Genomic DNA, 17,673 nt, shown 5'->3' on the forward strand with positions numbered 1-17,673 from the left:
AGTCCAACTTGTGCGATAACACTCGAGTGCTATAGCTTGAAAGGATTCCTAGAGTAATTAGATTAGAACGTCACTGTTGTAAACTTTTATTTGATTTTCAAGCTTTAAAAGCTTAAATTCTAGTTAAATTAAATTTCATTGTTTTTTTCCCCGCGTCTAGTTCTATGTTAGCATCTAGTCCATATATTTTTTAAATTGTATAAACAAAATATAACATCACGGTATAGTGTACGTAAGCAGTTTAACAGTAATATTTTTTTTAATAAGTAAAAAAAAAATAGATAAGTTATGAAGGAAAATGTAAATTTATTTAAGAATTCTTAGACTAAAGATTCTGAAGGCTGATAATGCGTATCTTAAAAGACAGTGTCTTTTTAAAGTTACTTCTAACGACATTCTAACGTTTAATGGTATGAGCAAAAAAATATAGAGGGAACTTACTTTTGTGGTTATTAATTAAATAAACAAGTTTTATTTAGTACTGCCGTTATTAATTATTATTTTAGTAGCATTATGTTGAAAACTATACTATAAATATTTTCATTAATACATGGGCCTAGCTCTGCTAACATGAGAAAACGCGGCGTTAAGTTCTGACACACAACACGCGATACCTATATAAGTAGCTCAGCTACTATAAGTAGCTTAATTCGAAAAAAGTGTTTAACATTAGGTTCCCAGGTTCCCTCTATCTGCCCTGCTATGTACGAATACAACGTGAAGCTAACGAAAAGTTAACTTAATGAGTAAGAAATTAAGCAACTTTACTACAGAAATGTTTGAACAATTCTTAAACAAAAATTAAATTATTTTCACTTATCACAACTAACGAAGTTAAACAATTAAGATGGATAAGATTTAGAGCTGTGAAAAATAAAATTATTTGGGTCTAGCCTCACCGCTTGGGAAGCGAAATAAAGTAAAGTGTTTATGGATGGCCATCATGCTATGTGAATGTCCATTTGCATGACGGTACATCGTTTGATCAAACTACGGGTGGTACAATTTATAAGAGAATAGTTTTTTTTTAATCTAGAACCTTTGAAGGTATTTAATCAGTGAAAATTACTGCCAGACATCTCCCACCCAATAAAAATTATATATGCCTATATTCACAGCTTAATCGTTTCATAAATAAGTTTTTTTTACTTCATGCTGTGTCACGAAGCAAGGTAGGCAGAGGGAACTGGAACCCGGAGGACGACGGAGAAGAATTAAGATTTTCAGTTACGAAATAGAGCCTTTTTCTGATTTAATTACGCATTTTTCCTGTAAAAAAAGTCTGACCACATACGTATATCACGTGCATAGTTGTGAATTTAATATTATCTCAATTTGAATAAATAAAGAACATTTTTATACATTTATATATTATATATAAAGCTATTATAACATACAATTATTGTTATATCTTATAGTGGAACTAGAAATGATCAAAGAAGTTTATTATCGCGATGGTTTTAAATATCACGCGTGACCATTATATATGTATGTAGGGTAATTATAAAGATGCTATACATCTTTATATCGACCAACGCGCGGCTTCGCCCGCTTCGATTTATTATTATATTATAGCTAAACTACACAAAATCTCTACATAATTTATATTATTAGTAGACTATTACATTTATATTATTAGTAGAATATTGTTCCAAAATGTTTGTCATTAGAAAAACCAATTTAAAATATATGACCTATTTATTAATTTTGTACCACAAAATAATCGCCAATATTAATTCAAGTTTCTAGGTTTACGACTTTATAACGACGCGCTAACCAGTGAAATATGCGTCGGGTATGTGTCGCGCTATATTATATTAGAGCCAGCTTGTTTAGAAAAATATTTTCTTTTTTCTTTTAGTTTCTCAATTGAGGTTAATTAGTTTAGTAGAATATTGGACCTTTTAATTTTTATATTTATTTGATTTGTATATATTGCATTTATTATAATTAATAAGATTTTACTTAGCCGGAACTTAAATTAATAATAATAATTAATATTAATTAATATTAATTAATATTTATGGAATACTTAAGTTATAATAAATTAAATAATTTTAAATTACAAATATGTATATTAATGAGAATGGAGTTTCTAATTACACTAGGTTCCCAGGTTCCATTTGCGTACCCAGAAGGGCACATATGTGACATTCTAAAAATTTGACATTTTGACAGTATTGTGACAGTATTAATTAATCTTATTATACATAATTTCAGGTAAAATCTCGCGTAACTACAATGTTGTACCTGCGGTGCATTCGACAAGTCCATGTTATTGTGGGTACGTGTATGTACCTCACATGCTCTTGACAAGTTAAAGTTTCTTAAGCATAACGTATCATGGGGTTTTTGAAGTTCTACAATTTTTTAGCGTTTTTGTTCGTTTAAGTAGAGAGCAAATCTATAATATTATGTCAAAAAAATTTGGAACTCTAAGAAACACAAATATCGTCCAGCGCAAAAAGTTAAATATTAACAATTATAGAAAACTTATGTAAATTTATACCTAGCGGGACTCTATTGGAAACTCTCTGATCACTAAGCTATACGTTACTCTTAAGCTAAGTCGAAAATCTTATACAATTTTTAACAAATTTTTTCTCTCTTCATGCAAATTCTTACGCAATGCTTACTCCAGCAACAGATACAAAGGGATGTGTAGAGGTCGTAGATACTAATATAGTAGGTCAACTTGTGGACCATCGTAATTTTCAGGGTCTAATCTTCTCCTTAATCCTACCTATAGGGATTTTGGACGTCTTAAGGTCTTGTGGTATCCTATTTACTGACATATTGCGTTTCTAGTAACGGTTATTGTATGAGTTACCTTTGTATAATGTCTTATTGTTGCGTATACTTGAGGACAATCTTAGCGCAGGCTGTGTGTTCGATTCCCACTTGAGGGAATGAAATATTCAATATACTTATTTTCTTGCTCACGCAACTATATGTGATACAGTCACTTGCATTTTAGGGTTCCGCAGTCAAATGGCAAAAGACGGAACCCTTGTATTTTTTTAATTTGGTTTGGTTTCGTTCGTTATATAAAGCGCGACGTTTAATTACACCTCTAAACATACACGGCCTCAAACTGGGGATGAAATTGTAAAAAATGAAATTCCTATACTAGATTATCTTTGATTTCCTAGTCCTATCTTGGAATATAAATATATATATAATATTGTTGCACCTTGCAACCGACCACTACACGTTTCACCTTACAAGTCAGCTATCGAGGTCGAAGTTGTAGATTAGGGAAACTTCGGCAGACTTCAGTAAACTTGAACCGGTGTAAACGAAAACAATGAAGATAAAGGAAAACTGAAATTGGTTTATTTCAGACCGACCACCATACATGATGCAGTGCTTTATTATAAGGCTAAAGCTGAAACCGCAATGCCTCCAGAATTCAGCAAAAAGTGGGGAACGGAGTGTCTTAACAGTAGGTTCCCTCTGCCTACCCTGCTGTGTGCGGGATACAGCGTGAAGCCGATTTAATTTAAAACCTTAGTTATCTATATAATTATTTATAATAATTTATTTTTAATTTTCTTAGGTTCACTGAAGGAGATTTAATATATTATGTAGTTTAATTATTATAGTTGAGGCGTAAAAGCGCAGCGGTCTTTTCTTCGCTATGATAATAAGACAACTCACGGTGTTGAATTTCGCTACTTAAAACGTAATGTCTTGAAAATGAGGCAGTTAATATAATTCTTAGTTTATTTGTTATTTACATTTTCTTATTTTGTATATTTACATTTTCTTATTTTGAATTCCTTATTTTTTTATTTTTGGTATACATTAATTAATTTCATAGTCATGTCTTCGTGGTACAGTAGCGCAGCATCGGACTGTAAATTCTTAAGAATTAACGAATAAAGATTCGTGCGATAAAACCTCACTCATCAAGAATAAATTCATTAATTCATTCTTTTCAATAATTATTTTTATTTCTTCAGAACAGAGGAGAGACAAGAACAGAACAAAGTATCTTGACACTAGGAATTTTAACAAATTGTAAATTCTACATTTGTATACGCCAAAGAAAGAAGTAACGCTAAAACAAATAAATTACAATCTGGCATTCCTACCAACAATTAATGCATATGTCCTCTCTATCTAGTAATCAATTACCAACCCATCAAGGAGAAATTAAATCCAATGTAATCGACCATAGCAGACCAGACCAGGGTCCCTCACAGGCTGGACAGGCTACCTAATTCAGATTGCATTTTGCGGCGCGTCTAAACGGAATATTGAATGAGTTTATAATGATTTGCATCTAGTTAAAGGTCTCTCTTACTTTGCCGCTTAGCATTTTATACACAAAGGAGGTTGGGACCAAACTTTTGAGTTGGAATAACATGGTCATGAATTTTATGGGTTTATATAGTTGTTGTGTATTACGGAGATGTTTAGTTTGTAATTTATTATGGTGGTATATCTATATATATAAAATCGAAACGTCACTCACTCATCACGAAATCTCAGAAACTACAAGTGCTAGGAATCTCAAATTTTGCATAGGAGTTACTTATAGGACGTAGGTGCTCAGTAAGACGGGAATTTGCAATATTCGATTTCTAAGGGGTTGTTTTGGGGTCGAAAGTTTGTATGAAACTTCGTTACTACAATTGCTAGGAGTCTCAAATTTTGCATAGACGTCACTAGGACGTAGTCATGGAGACAGAAATTAATAATAACATAGTTCACGCGGGTGAAACCGCGAGCGGGCCGCTAGTTTTATTATAATAACTTCTTTTTTTAAATAGTATTATTAAAATAATTCATAAAGAAAATGCGTAGGCAAAGGAAACTTAATATTAAAATTCTTACTTTTTGCCTAAAATTTGAGATAAGTGGCGAATCTTATTGTCATGCACCTCTATTTCTAAAGAAACATAGAGGAGAAATTGAATAGTATAAACTGTTAGTTTACTAAAAGTAAATTTTTACCATAATAATTGTAAAAAAAAAGTAGCTATTAAAATTACACTAACAGAAAATATTCTTCATATTATATCAAAATTGAAGCAAACAGGAACTCTCGTGTCTGCTTAAAAACCTTCGTAACCGCTCGGTCTGGTATACGGATATCCGTTTATTTGGCCGCGTAATTCCATCCGGGCGAAGTACTCTGAGATTTAGGGCTTTCACCAATATTTACCCTGGCTGCCGAAATATGAGATAATGTATTTGAACTGCAATATGAACAGATTGAAATAACTAAAGGTTTTCTATGGGAAATTTATTTGAAGTAACATTATATTAGTAAAGTTTGTCCGGTTTTTGGTCGGAAATTTTTAATTTAACATGGATTTATTGAAATTAGACATTTGTTTTAGGAGTTATGTACTCAAATAAGTACTCAAGTAAGTAAGTAAGTTATACATACTACTCTTCTAAGCGAAACACAACAATTTAAGAGTAAATAAATTAATTTTTAACAAAAACAAAAACCGACTTCTAACAACGAACTAAAAAGTGAAAAATAATTATATAAAGATTTTATAATTTTGAAGTCCTTAATAACCTTTAAAAAATAACCTTTATAAATATTTCATATTAGTACTTTAGATTAGCAGGTTCAACCAAACAGTCCCTTCAGCTTTAAAATATTACTGTAAATATATATTAAAATAATACAACCTACTTACCACTTACTAATTACCTTATATATTTGTGATATGTAAAATTTAGAACGTGAAAAGTTAAAATACATCCCATTAAAAATTCAGAAATGCAACGACGAGCTCTGCGTTTTGGCAGTGGAAACATGTTTTACCATAATTTTACTTAGTCACTGAGAATTTATAAATTAACTTTAAATTAGAAAACCAAACTCCCTACCAATGAGTAGAAAATATTTTCCATATATTTCACATATTTTTTGTGCCCGAATTTTTAACACTAATTTCTACCTACCTCAGAGCTTACCGCACGCATGAGAGGTATAGAGTTAAAATAAATATTTTTTGAACTTCCCGATATATCTCGCCTATAGAAGCATAGGCCATTAGTATCACTAGATACTGATGGCCTATGCTTTTTGACACTTCGATCATCGTTTTCCGCCCAAACTCGAGATATTGTATTTTAAATGGCTGCACTCATTGCCGCGTCTTGTCCTGCCTGAGTGGGTAAATGAAAACAGTTCCGCACCTGGGAATCGAACCCACACCCATCGCACTTAAAGTCAAATACTGTCACACAGCACTACGACTAGAAAAATAAAATGCAACATAACTCTCAAGCGCTACCTTAAGTTCCGCCACTCAGCTGAACATTTTCCAAAATTTACTTAATAGCTGGGAAAGGAGTGTCTTAACACTAAGTCCCCACTACCTACCCAGCTATGATGGAATATATGGAGAACATTGTTAATCATTACTGATGAATATGGATAGTAAAATTATCCATAAAATAAAATTTATCCTGCATTTACAAAAATAAATCCTATTCTTAAATATAATCTAAAACAAAGTAGTAAATAAAAAGCTATCTGAAAGCACTTTAAGCTCTAATATCCGATCTGAATAAATCTGTCAATAATAACTTTACCCTTTTCTTTACACGTATCGAGCATGAGATGTTTGTAGAGTATGTTTAAGTATAGACATGGGTAAAAATAGTTTTAAATCTTTCGAGTTTTTATTTTTGTAAATTGAAAAGGCATTAATTGTATTGTTTTATTATTTGTTTTTGTTAGCTTTATTCTGTATCTTATATATAGCATGGTAGGGAAAGGAAACTTAATGAATAGTTTTATACGTTTTCTAATTAACATGTAATATGTGAGTCCCGCGACACAGACTGTCCTTAAGAAAGAAAGTTATGGGTTTTAATTCCACTCGAGAAATTGAATTATTCTTATTCGCTCTAGTGACAAGACAAGGCTTTGTTTCCCCAATCAACACGCAATGCCTCTAAAATTAAAAAAACATAGTAAACATGGCTGTACTTAAACCAAACTATAAATAAACGTTTATTAAAAGGCGCATACTGCAAAAAACTCAATATTGTTCGATATAGCGCTAACGCTCGCAAAGCAAATTGTCGGGCTTGCGGGTTCGTTTTGCTCGCACACACTCACTGTACATTGTGCAATACATGTACGCGGACACTGTACGGTGATAAATATAAAATTTTATTAAAAAACTTGTTTAACTATATTAATTTTACTATGGCGTTATTTGTTAATTGACTATTTTTTTTTGTTATTTGCTGTTATGTATTTTTTTAATGTATTTGGAGAGTAAGCTAGTACATGAAGACTGTAGAGAGAAGCAGTAAGACTAAGTCTAAGTCTCTCCATTCTCCTTTTGAGACAGTACGTGTCGAATAGCAGTATTTGGTACAAGTATGTAGAGTCAAATACCGCGGCCTCTATCAAGTAAAAAGGGAAAACTTAGTGTCACCACATTCTGCCCGATTCGACAAAAAAATAAGAAAAAAAAATAATCGTGATATAATTTTAAAAAAATATGCAACTAAAAATAATAAAATAAAATAAGCACAAACCAATTTAAAAAACTTCACAAAAAATTAACACACGACAAAGCGAAATCAAATAATGAAATTACGCTTCAAAAAATTTATAGTGGACAATAAAAATAACTATAACTAAGTATAAAATTGCGAAAAAAAATTGCAAACTGCAGTCGAGCGCGAAACTCAACATCACAACTTCATTATTCAATAGAAGTTCCTTTTTGAAAAATAAAAATAAGCAAGTGGAAAGTTTGCGACGACGTGCATACTCCACGCCCGTGTGAGTTTCTACAATTTTCCGTCAGAGCGCGTATTAAAGCTTGGGCTATAGTGGCCATCATTATAGCAGTTTATAGGAATACATCAAATGATATTAGATTTTTTTTAGCTTTACTCTGTATCCCGCACATAGCGGGGTTGGACTTAGCGTTATAACACTCCGTTCCCCATTAAGACAATACCGTTCTCTATTTTTTGCCGAGTTCTTTGAAGCATGTTGAATAGGGTAAACATAACACTACGCTTTGCCTTGTTAAAAGAGTGATAAAATGAAAATATCAAATATTTCATTGTCCACTTTTAGTCAGTCAGTCAGAGAAGCGTGTACTTCTTCTAACACTGCGCTACGACGGCCTCTATAGTTAATATAGCTTATACTATTTTAAATTGGTAAACTTAATCTATAGGCATAATATTTCAAAATGTGTTAGCTGCCTAAATAGCTCGTGTTAATGCTTTGAATCGATAGCGGAGAAATGAAATTGTTATATTTCCACGAATGGTATCGAACCAACAACCTTCGTATCCCAGTCAAACGCAATTTCACTGCATCACTACGATCTCGATATCAAATAATTTGTAAAATGAATTTAGATATATAATGGAAATTCCATGAATCTCAAACATATTATGTCACCCTACTCGTAGGTGCATCCGTAGCGGACATGTATAATACAAAATATGGTAGTAATTATGTTTATGAGACTTGAATTCAATATGAATTGCACGAATGTTTGAAACATGTACAAATAACATGAATAAAACAGTGTCATTTGATGTTGTCGGGGCGTTTGTGCGTAAGCGTTTGAAATACTAATTTGATTTTTTTTTTTTTTATTTTCACAGAAATGAGGCAGTTGCGGTTTACTTACTACTGCTTACTCTCGAAATGTCTCTAAAATTGAATAGCAGTGTAGGTGCAGTGTAGTGTGTTTTTTACGGGTTGCCGTTGATTAAAGAGTATTAATATATAAAAATTTAAGATTGGTCAGATTATTAAGACTAGGCGAGATTTACAACATGGTCAGCAGAGACACTCCGATCCTCACTTTCTTCCATTTTTCGAAAGATTGCACGCTGCGTGCTGCTCTGCCACTCACGCCAGAGCTTACCGTCTACCTTTGTCCTATTACCAAAGCGTAGAAATGATAAATGTGAAAATGAGAAGGGAACTTCCAACCATCGTATTTACAGTCAGACACTATATAACCAACCGATGCACTCATTCATTAACTTCTTGTACCACTTGCCATTTCCCTTAAACTGTATAATGAAATAGCAAATTCCACCTTATTAAGCTAGTTCATCCATCAGTGCCACAGCACAGCTTGATTATTTATACATTCTCCACAGCGAGTAATCTACCCGGTAACTTGTTTGATGTATTAGGGAAATGAAAATATGTTACGTTTAAAACTTTTGTTGTTATTAGTTTAGAATTAATTGGATATTTTTGTGTGTTGCTAGCCTGTAGCAGAAGTAAGGGTGTCTACTGATATTTTTTGTGTTGGCTTTTGTATCTATCATCGGAAAATGGTTATTTTATTTGTATTTACGATTTATCCGATATATCAGGATAGGCAGTAAAAAATAAGTGGTGTCAGGGTACGACATTCTTTGCTCCAATTTAAGATATCATATTGAGGTTAGTACAAAATGAAAACGAGAAAATTCAGCGGCAAAATTAAGTGGGAAGCATTGTCTTAATGCTAGGTCACTTTGGCTACCCTGTTACGGGATAAAACGTGAAGCTAAAAAAAGCCCGAGAAAACGAGAGTGGGAATCGAAGCCACAACCATCGCTATTTACACTCTAACATTGTCTCGCTGCGCCATGAAGAATATATTATATAGTCTTATGTTACTATGGCTTTCAACTTCAAATTTTAAACGTGTATTTTTATTTTTCATTTTAAAGCGATTGCAGTGCCGAGGCATAAAATCAATGAATAATTTAGACCTATATGATGCTAATTAATGATGTACATATTATGTCAAATTGTGTTTTAATATTTTGTTGCCGAATTCGAACCACCTATTGCGTGTTGAGTTGTGGAACTCAACGCCACGCTTTACCTTATTACCAGAAGAAGGAAATAAAGATTAATTAATATTTTATTTCCACGAGTGGAAATCAACCCGTAATGTTTACAGAGGCCCGCTTGTGCTTCTGCGTGACGACCGAGGTATATATCTTAATTCCAAAAATATACTATAAACCATATTCTAAAACTGTAAATTTATATTTGCAAGGTATCTTTGACTAAAAGTGAAAATAATTGAATTAACGTAGCGCGACCGGTACCTAACGCAGAGCGGAAACACCGCTCCCTACAGACAAACTCAATTAATTCCCTTCGGGAGTGTTCAAAGCCTTTCAATTTTTACACCATTCTGGCTTCCTTCAAAGGACCTCAGCATGACTGATTTGTGTTATTTCAATAAATTATGTATGTAAATTATTATTAATATATTTATTATATATATATATATATATTTATTTATTTTATTTCACATGCCTAATTGGTCTATCTCAATATTTTTTTAAATTTTATGACTGACTGCATGAAATCCTATATACATATGTTTTCGTTTTAGTATCGAGACGAGGCCGTCATGGCACAGCGGCACAAACAGAGAAGGATGTATACGAGTTTGTGGGCCCTATTCCTTTCGACTAGGGGGAATAAAATATTTAAGATTTTCATTGCTTATTTCTCCAAATTCTGGATGGATTGCGTGGTATTTGATTTCCTTAAGTGGAAATCGAACCCTGCGCCATGACTGGCCTCAACAAAAAAGATCAACTGTAACATAGTTATATACTTTATTGACCTATTCATTGAAATATCTTTTATATTTTTAATATGTGTATATAGCTAAGAAAATGACCTTTTGCATTTTTTATATTTCATAACGGCTGAGTGATTCAGTTATTTTTAAAAATATTGTGGAGAAAATAGATTATTGCTAAGCTGCTGTTACCCGCAACTTTGTTTACGTGGACTTGAGTGATTTAAATTTTGATGATAAAACAGAATAATTATGATAAATTTTATATAACATTCTATTTTTATAGGACTTTCCGCTGAATTCTGGAGGCACTGCTTGTTGAGAAACGATTTACTTCGATACCAGAACGAAAAAATAAAAATATTGAATATTTTATTTTCCCGAGGGGGAATTAACCCAAAAGCTGTCGCATTTACAATCAAAATAATTTAAAGATGATTTAAATAATCGTTAAAAATACAAATTTCCACAAAAAATAATATATATTATTATTTACGTTCCACATATAAAACATATACTAAATCTCTATATCATATTATAGAGTATAAGTAATATTAATTAACATAAAATACAGTGTTAATAGTGTTCCACAGAAGACACTAGGGTTAGAGCGCATGTCACAGTAACTTGTTGGCTCACGGTGCTCTCAGGACGGCAGTGCGGCGCGGACGGACGCGCTAACCGCCTGGGTTTCACTTGTTATACTGAAAATAGTACGCGCGAAGTTTATATTATTACTAATTTAATAGTAAAATCTTGAAAAAAATCGCGTTTTTCTAACCTTTATTATTACTTTTTAATTAATAATGATTTAAATCAATTTTATTTTGGTTATAGCAATATGTAGTTTATAATTTACTTATATATAAAATGGATACAACATAAATATTTTAGTTTTGTGTTTAAAATGCATTCACGTGTGAAACTGAAGGTATAGTGGTATTATTTTGTAATGGCGTTCAAAAGACTCGTTATCGCTTGGGCGGTCTGGCTCGCGTTGCCATTGGCAACGGGCCATCTCAACGTGCTCATTAGCCAGGCTGAAGTTATGAAGTTGTTAGGTGAGTGCTAATCTTCTAACTGTACGAAGTTATATATTGAATTATAAATATTATATAGGGTTGTTATTGAGGGTATATTTGTATTTCTTTTTTTATATTTTAACAAAGTATTATATCTAGTCTTTATATTTATGTTTCATTAAATATCTTTAATTGAATCAATGTAATTGGTATTATGTTTTTAATTTTAACAAACGAATAGATAAAAAGCTACAATTAAAAATTAATAAAACAAGCCATTTTTGTTTATTTTGTATCATTTGCTTAATTCTAGATTACGAGATTAGTCATCAATAAAGTAGGCATTATAAAATGTATAGTTTATTTAAACATTCTGTCTTTACAGGTGATCGTAATATTTCCTTAAGAACTTATATTTCTCATTTTATATCTCATAGCGATATACCTCATTTCTCACTTTATGTACTAAATACATATAAATACAAATAAATAAACCTAGCTACCTATATAATATTCCATGGACCAACCAAAAGAGAAGAATAAAATAAATATCCAAAATATAGAAATGCATTGCAATCCAATATCATAAATATTTTAATAATTTACAGTTATTCAACAACTTATGACGCAGTGCGGAATGTACGTATGTACATACACATATATGTATTTAGATAGGTACATACATATCTAACATAATTTAATACATTTAGAGGGCGAAATTCTAAATTTATATTCATAATTTCATATGAATGCTTAAAGCGTAGGTTATTCGATGATGATAGATATGTATTTCTAAAATTATTAAAATGTTATTCCATAATTAAGAAACAAAAATGTTGTTTTTTTTTATAAAACGTATAAAAATTTTGCATAGCGGAGCGGAACGGAATTTGAACCCGCGCCAAAATGCTGAAACTGTATTTTTAAGAGATTCAAATCCTGCTACGTTAAAATTTTTGAATGTTGTATAACAGTATTTATCTTTCATAGTTATGTATATGAAGGTATTGAAATAATGAAAGAATTGAAAAAAATGGGTCGATTTTCTATTATATTACAAGCTTCTTCCGCATACATCAGAAACACAAAGAGAATACCTAGAGTTTAGACACTTAGATCTTCACTATCCACAATTTAGTTCCTCCACTCTACGTTAGCTTTTACTATATATTTCCCTAAAAGATACAGCAGTGGCACAAGCGTGCGACTGTAAACGCGTCGGTTGTGGGTTCGATTGCCACTCACGCCAACGACTTATTATTTATTCATGATTTTAAATACCACAAGATAACAACGGAAAGCGCGGCGTTGAATTCCGCCACTCAAATTCGGCTGGTCAGGTTCCTGTCAATGTCAAAAAAAACAAAGTCAATTCAGCATATACGATTCAATAAATATATGAAAATAGAAACCCAATTGTCTATTATTTCAAGAGCTTATGCTCAGTTGGAACTATTTATAAATGTTTACCGCAACGGTTTATCAATAGATTTACGAGTATTTGTCGTTTAAACAGCATAAATAATGTTTTATTGCGTATACGTTATTTACGATAATTTGTTTTAGCAATTTAGATCCCACTATAGGTTTTATATTAATTGATGATTGTGAAACGGAAATGGAAGTAGGTTTGATACTGGAATGTAGCAAACTGGTTTTGTGCTACGGCTTTGCTCACCTCAAATTTTAGTATGATTCATGACACATTAGTACCCGGGGTAAAATGTCCACTATAAAAATAGACAAGAGTAAGTTTAACCTGCAAAATAACTCTAAAACAGTGTTGCGTTAAGTGGCGATACTTAATACACAATATCTCGAAAACCGAACAGTTAGTGGAAAACAGAGTGTCTTAACACTACATATCCTCTATGAGGGAAAAAGCATGGATTACATCCGTCACAAATAAGCAGAGAAAATATAAATGAAAAACATTTTTAACCAATACACTATTATCTCTGACACTATCAAAACACCAACACTACGAGTACAGTGGCGTGGTCCTGACGTCATCCCCCGTTCTTGAAGATCAAAAAAATGTAATTATCTACCCCCGATCTACCCTCAACCATTTATATTTGTTCTACAAATTCGACGTATTTCCTATACGCAATTGAGCGCGTTTCCAATGTTATACGACTAGATTTTTGTAACGTTAAAAAAACTATTTTTTAAGAAAAAATTAAAAAAATATTTCACTGGTTTACTAGTGAACAAAAAAAATCCTGAACACAACTTAAAAACTTAACACAAAAAAAACATATAACACAATAAGTCATGAAGAGAACAGTCAAATTGAGAGCCATAAAAATAAAAGTTTCAGTTTGTGATAACAAGTTTTAACAAAGGATTCCTCGAGACCATCGCAGGTGGTAACTTTTATAGCGGCATCTATCAGACGAGACGTGTCGCTGTAAACAATGGAGAGTGAGTTATAGCGCAAGTAGTTTATTACTTTAGGGAGCTCGCGACATTCGAATTGGGATCTTATTAGAGATAAAAGAAACACACTACCGCGCTATGCATACTGGATTGTAACTGGAGGTTTGATAAATGATATGTGGTGTCCTCGTAGAGGTCTCCGTGGTGGAGTGGTACAGCGTCTGTCTGTAGACGGTGGTATTAGATTCATTCTTCTTTTGGGGAACTGAGGTGGACTGATCGTGGTGTTAATTTACGCTACTTGACAATCGGTACGCAATATCTTGGACGAATAACGGAAAGGGAACGGGTCATCCGATTTTCCTGTTTTGTTCGTCCATTCTTTTACTGATCCAGAAGAAAAAGTTAAAAAATAAATATAAAATCTAATAACTTAAACTTTTTTATAAAACTAAAAATGTCTAAATGTTTTTTTACAAAAGAAAATAAATTCAGTTATATTATGCCGGTCAGCAGTTCATTTAATATGCTAAATACTTAGTGTTTGCGGCTTTGTTATAAAAAAATGTATTCCTTTTGTACAAAGCCTTTGTTATAACTAATTAACAAAACATATGCTTAGACACTTTTTATGCGAAATTACTAATTATTAAAATAATTCATAATTAAAATTCTCTTTTGCAAAGGAATTCCATTTTATATTCCAGAAATATAATAATACCTATTGAGACCTAATAAGTATGTTACCGTTAAGCAATTTTCCGCCTTGTCCATGCATATTTTCGAAACTTTCCCAAAACTACCACTACCAAAACTACTTAATCGATAACTATGACACTTTGTACACATATTCCTAGAAATATTTGAAAGGACAAAGGATTTTAGGGCATAGGAGAGGAGGACGCAATGCCTTCCGCATTCGGCAGAAAATGGGGAACGGAGTGTCTTAACACTAAGTTCCCTCTGGCTACCCTGCTGTGTGCGGGATATAGCGTGAAGCTGATTTAATTTTTTTACAGAGGATTTTTTTTAAATATAATATCTTTTGGCTATAACATAAAAAAAAGCTTCAACGAGCGAAGCTGCATTTGAGTCTAGTAGTTTATAACTTGATTAGTAACTTAATTATAAGCAATAACTAACCGCTTAAAGAAAAATTCTTCATACAAATAATACTTGTATATGTCAAAAATAATAGACTAAAGAGACATCTGTCGAGCGGGGATTAATGACAGTTCAAACATCAATTTGCCGAAGTCTTATCGGCCGCCGCCAGCGTGGGGTGCCGTGCCCACCTATTTACAGTGAACGTATATGGTACGAATATAGAATATGTCATGGGGACTGGAAATTTGGTTCCCCATCCCCAATTTCTATTGAACTAGCCCCTAAATGGCTGAAATGAATGAAAAGCGTACTTGGTGTTCATATATGTTGTTTAATGGATTCGTTGTTGAATTATTTAGAACGATTGTTTTAGTTTTTCTTTTATTATATGTAATAAATAGACTAGGCTTTCCTACCCTGCTGTATGCAGGGTGTGTTTTATTTATTAAGTAATTACGTCTTAGATTAGTGGCCCAGCGGCACGTCTAACTGAAAGCGCGAAGTACCGCGTTGAATTCACCAGTCAACATATTTATTTATTTATTTATATATACTTTATTGCACAAAATTACAAAAAAACAATGTACAAAAGGCGGGCTTAACGCTAAAAGCATTCTCTCCCAGCCGACCTTGTCATGTGGGATAATAAGTATGCAGGTGTGCAGAAGTAAAATATACATACATATACATACATACACATCCAATAAATATATAAATATACATATAATATATAATTATAATAAAATATTACGGATATTATAAATAAATATGTTGAAATACATACATTATGTTGAGAACGAAGTGTCTTAACACTAGGCTTTCTCCGTCACTCTCTGTGGAATACAGCTTGAACCTACTATAAATAATCTTACAAAACCCATAAATTACGTATGTACAAGTCAGTACTACGGTAGGAAGTGTCTTATTAGGTCATTTCCCAGCAGGAAACACGCCACTTGTTGCTGAACGGTAATGACGCGTGAACTAACTGACGCCGAGAAAGCCTTATCGAGGGTAGTATCAATAAAACTAAAAGTTATATGTATACTAGTATTGCAGGTGTAATAAAGAAATGTTAATTTTATGAAGGGCTTTCGTATAAACGTGGTGGATGTTGGGTTGATTCTCTGTTAGTGGAGAAGTTATATTTAAATTAATTTCGTTTTGCCTCTCTGGTAAGAGACCACTATTCAACACGTAATATCTTCAAAACGAATAGACTTACGTTACTTTTACTTTTAATTGTGGTTTGATCGCATATTTTCTTTGTATATCAATGACAAGAAAGGAAAAAAAACATTTATTCCCCAGAATGAGAATCGAACACACGACCTTCGTATTTATTGTTAAGCAATGTGTCGCTGTGTGTGGTAACGACGACGTTTACATCTAAAATTACCAATTATTATTATCAACTTATTAATATTCCTATACCAAAAAAATGAAAAAAAGTGGTAAAAAAGCGTGTTATCACAAAACAAATTTAACTTTAATAAATTGACATATGAGATTTTTAATAATACCTGACAGTTTAACACGTATTCTGTTGCTTTTTAATTGGACACCATGACACCCGCGCCAGGGTTGCCACGTTATAATTCATCACTACGCTATATATACACATATTATATGATAAAGTAAACCGTTACAAATGACTCAGGCCGATATATTACCAACCCTATGATTTGTAACGTTCTCATGTTATGACAGCTGTCGTTTTTTATGAAGTATAGATATTTTCTATGTATATTTTTGGTAGATTTTTAGTGACATAATTAGAATAAAATGGAACCTCATCATTTGTATAATATTAAAAGAGTAGTACTTTTCCATCATTGGAAAATATTTCAGTGACAACAAATATCTACTAGTTTTCTTCCATGTATAGATTCATACTTTACTTTTTCATAATCAAGAATATCTTTTTTTCCTCACGCTGTATCACGCACGTTGCAGGGTAGTCAGAGGGATCCTGGAAACGTTTCCCCATTTTCCGCTGAATTCTTAAAGCATTGCGTTGAAGTGGTGGAATTCAACGCCTCGCTTTTTTACCGGAAGAAGGAATGGAAATACTTAATATGTAATTCCCCTGAATGTGAATCAAACCCACAACCATCATGTTTATAGACCTTTGTGCCTCTACGTCACGACGCGACTTTCTCCAAATAAGCTATTTACAAATAATTTTACGCCATCCTAACATTTAACGGTGCACAAATATAAAAGCAAATATTATGATTTACATTATAAAATACCTGTTCAAACATTGCAGAGACAAAACGTGCCAACATAAGAAATCACGTACCTAACGTTTATATTATGAAGAACTTTTATTAGCTTCATGCTGTATTCTAGATATAGCCAGCCGGGTAGGTAACGGTAACCTAGCATTAAAACACTCCGTTCCCGACGTGCCACCCAATTTTGTTAGACGCCGAGTGGTGGAAATCACCGCCGCGTTTTGTATTATTATAAGAGCGAGAAAATGAACATTATTCGCTCCCTCGAGTGAGAATTGATTCTGCAACCGTTGTGTTTAAGTTTTAAAAAACTTATAGTGTTTTAACGTAGCGAAACTCAAACCTGTATCTCTT

The 17,673-nt window shown here is 32.5% G+C and overlaps 1 protein-coding gene across 1 annotated transcript in view; it reads left to right on the forward strand.

Annotated features, from left to right (window-relative positions):
* Positions 1-11,224: 11,224 nt before the first annotated feature.
* LOC146535914 (tyrosine-protein kinase Dnt-like) overlaps positions 11,225-17,673 on the forward strand; it is a 53,119-nt gene continuing 46,670 nt past the window's right edge. Inside the window, exon 1 of the mRNA XM_085191200.1 lies at positions 11,225-11,629. Within this exon, the coding sequence (XP_085047326.1) occupies positions 11,521-11,629 (109 nt within the window). The 5' untranslated portion in view covers positions 11,225-11,520. The remainder of the gene's footprint in view (positions 11,630-17,673) is intronic.

This window comes from Heliconius melpomene, chromosome 10 (assembly GCF_056956725.1).
Source record: "Heliconius melpomene rosina isolate 202511_hmr_F chromosome 10, ASM5695672v1, whole genome shotgun sequence".
Classification (NCBI taxonomy): domain Eukaryota; kingdom Metazoa; phylum Arthropoda; class Insecta; order Lepidoptera; family Nymphalidae; genus Heliconius; species Heliconius melpomene.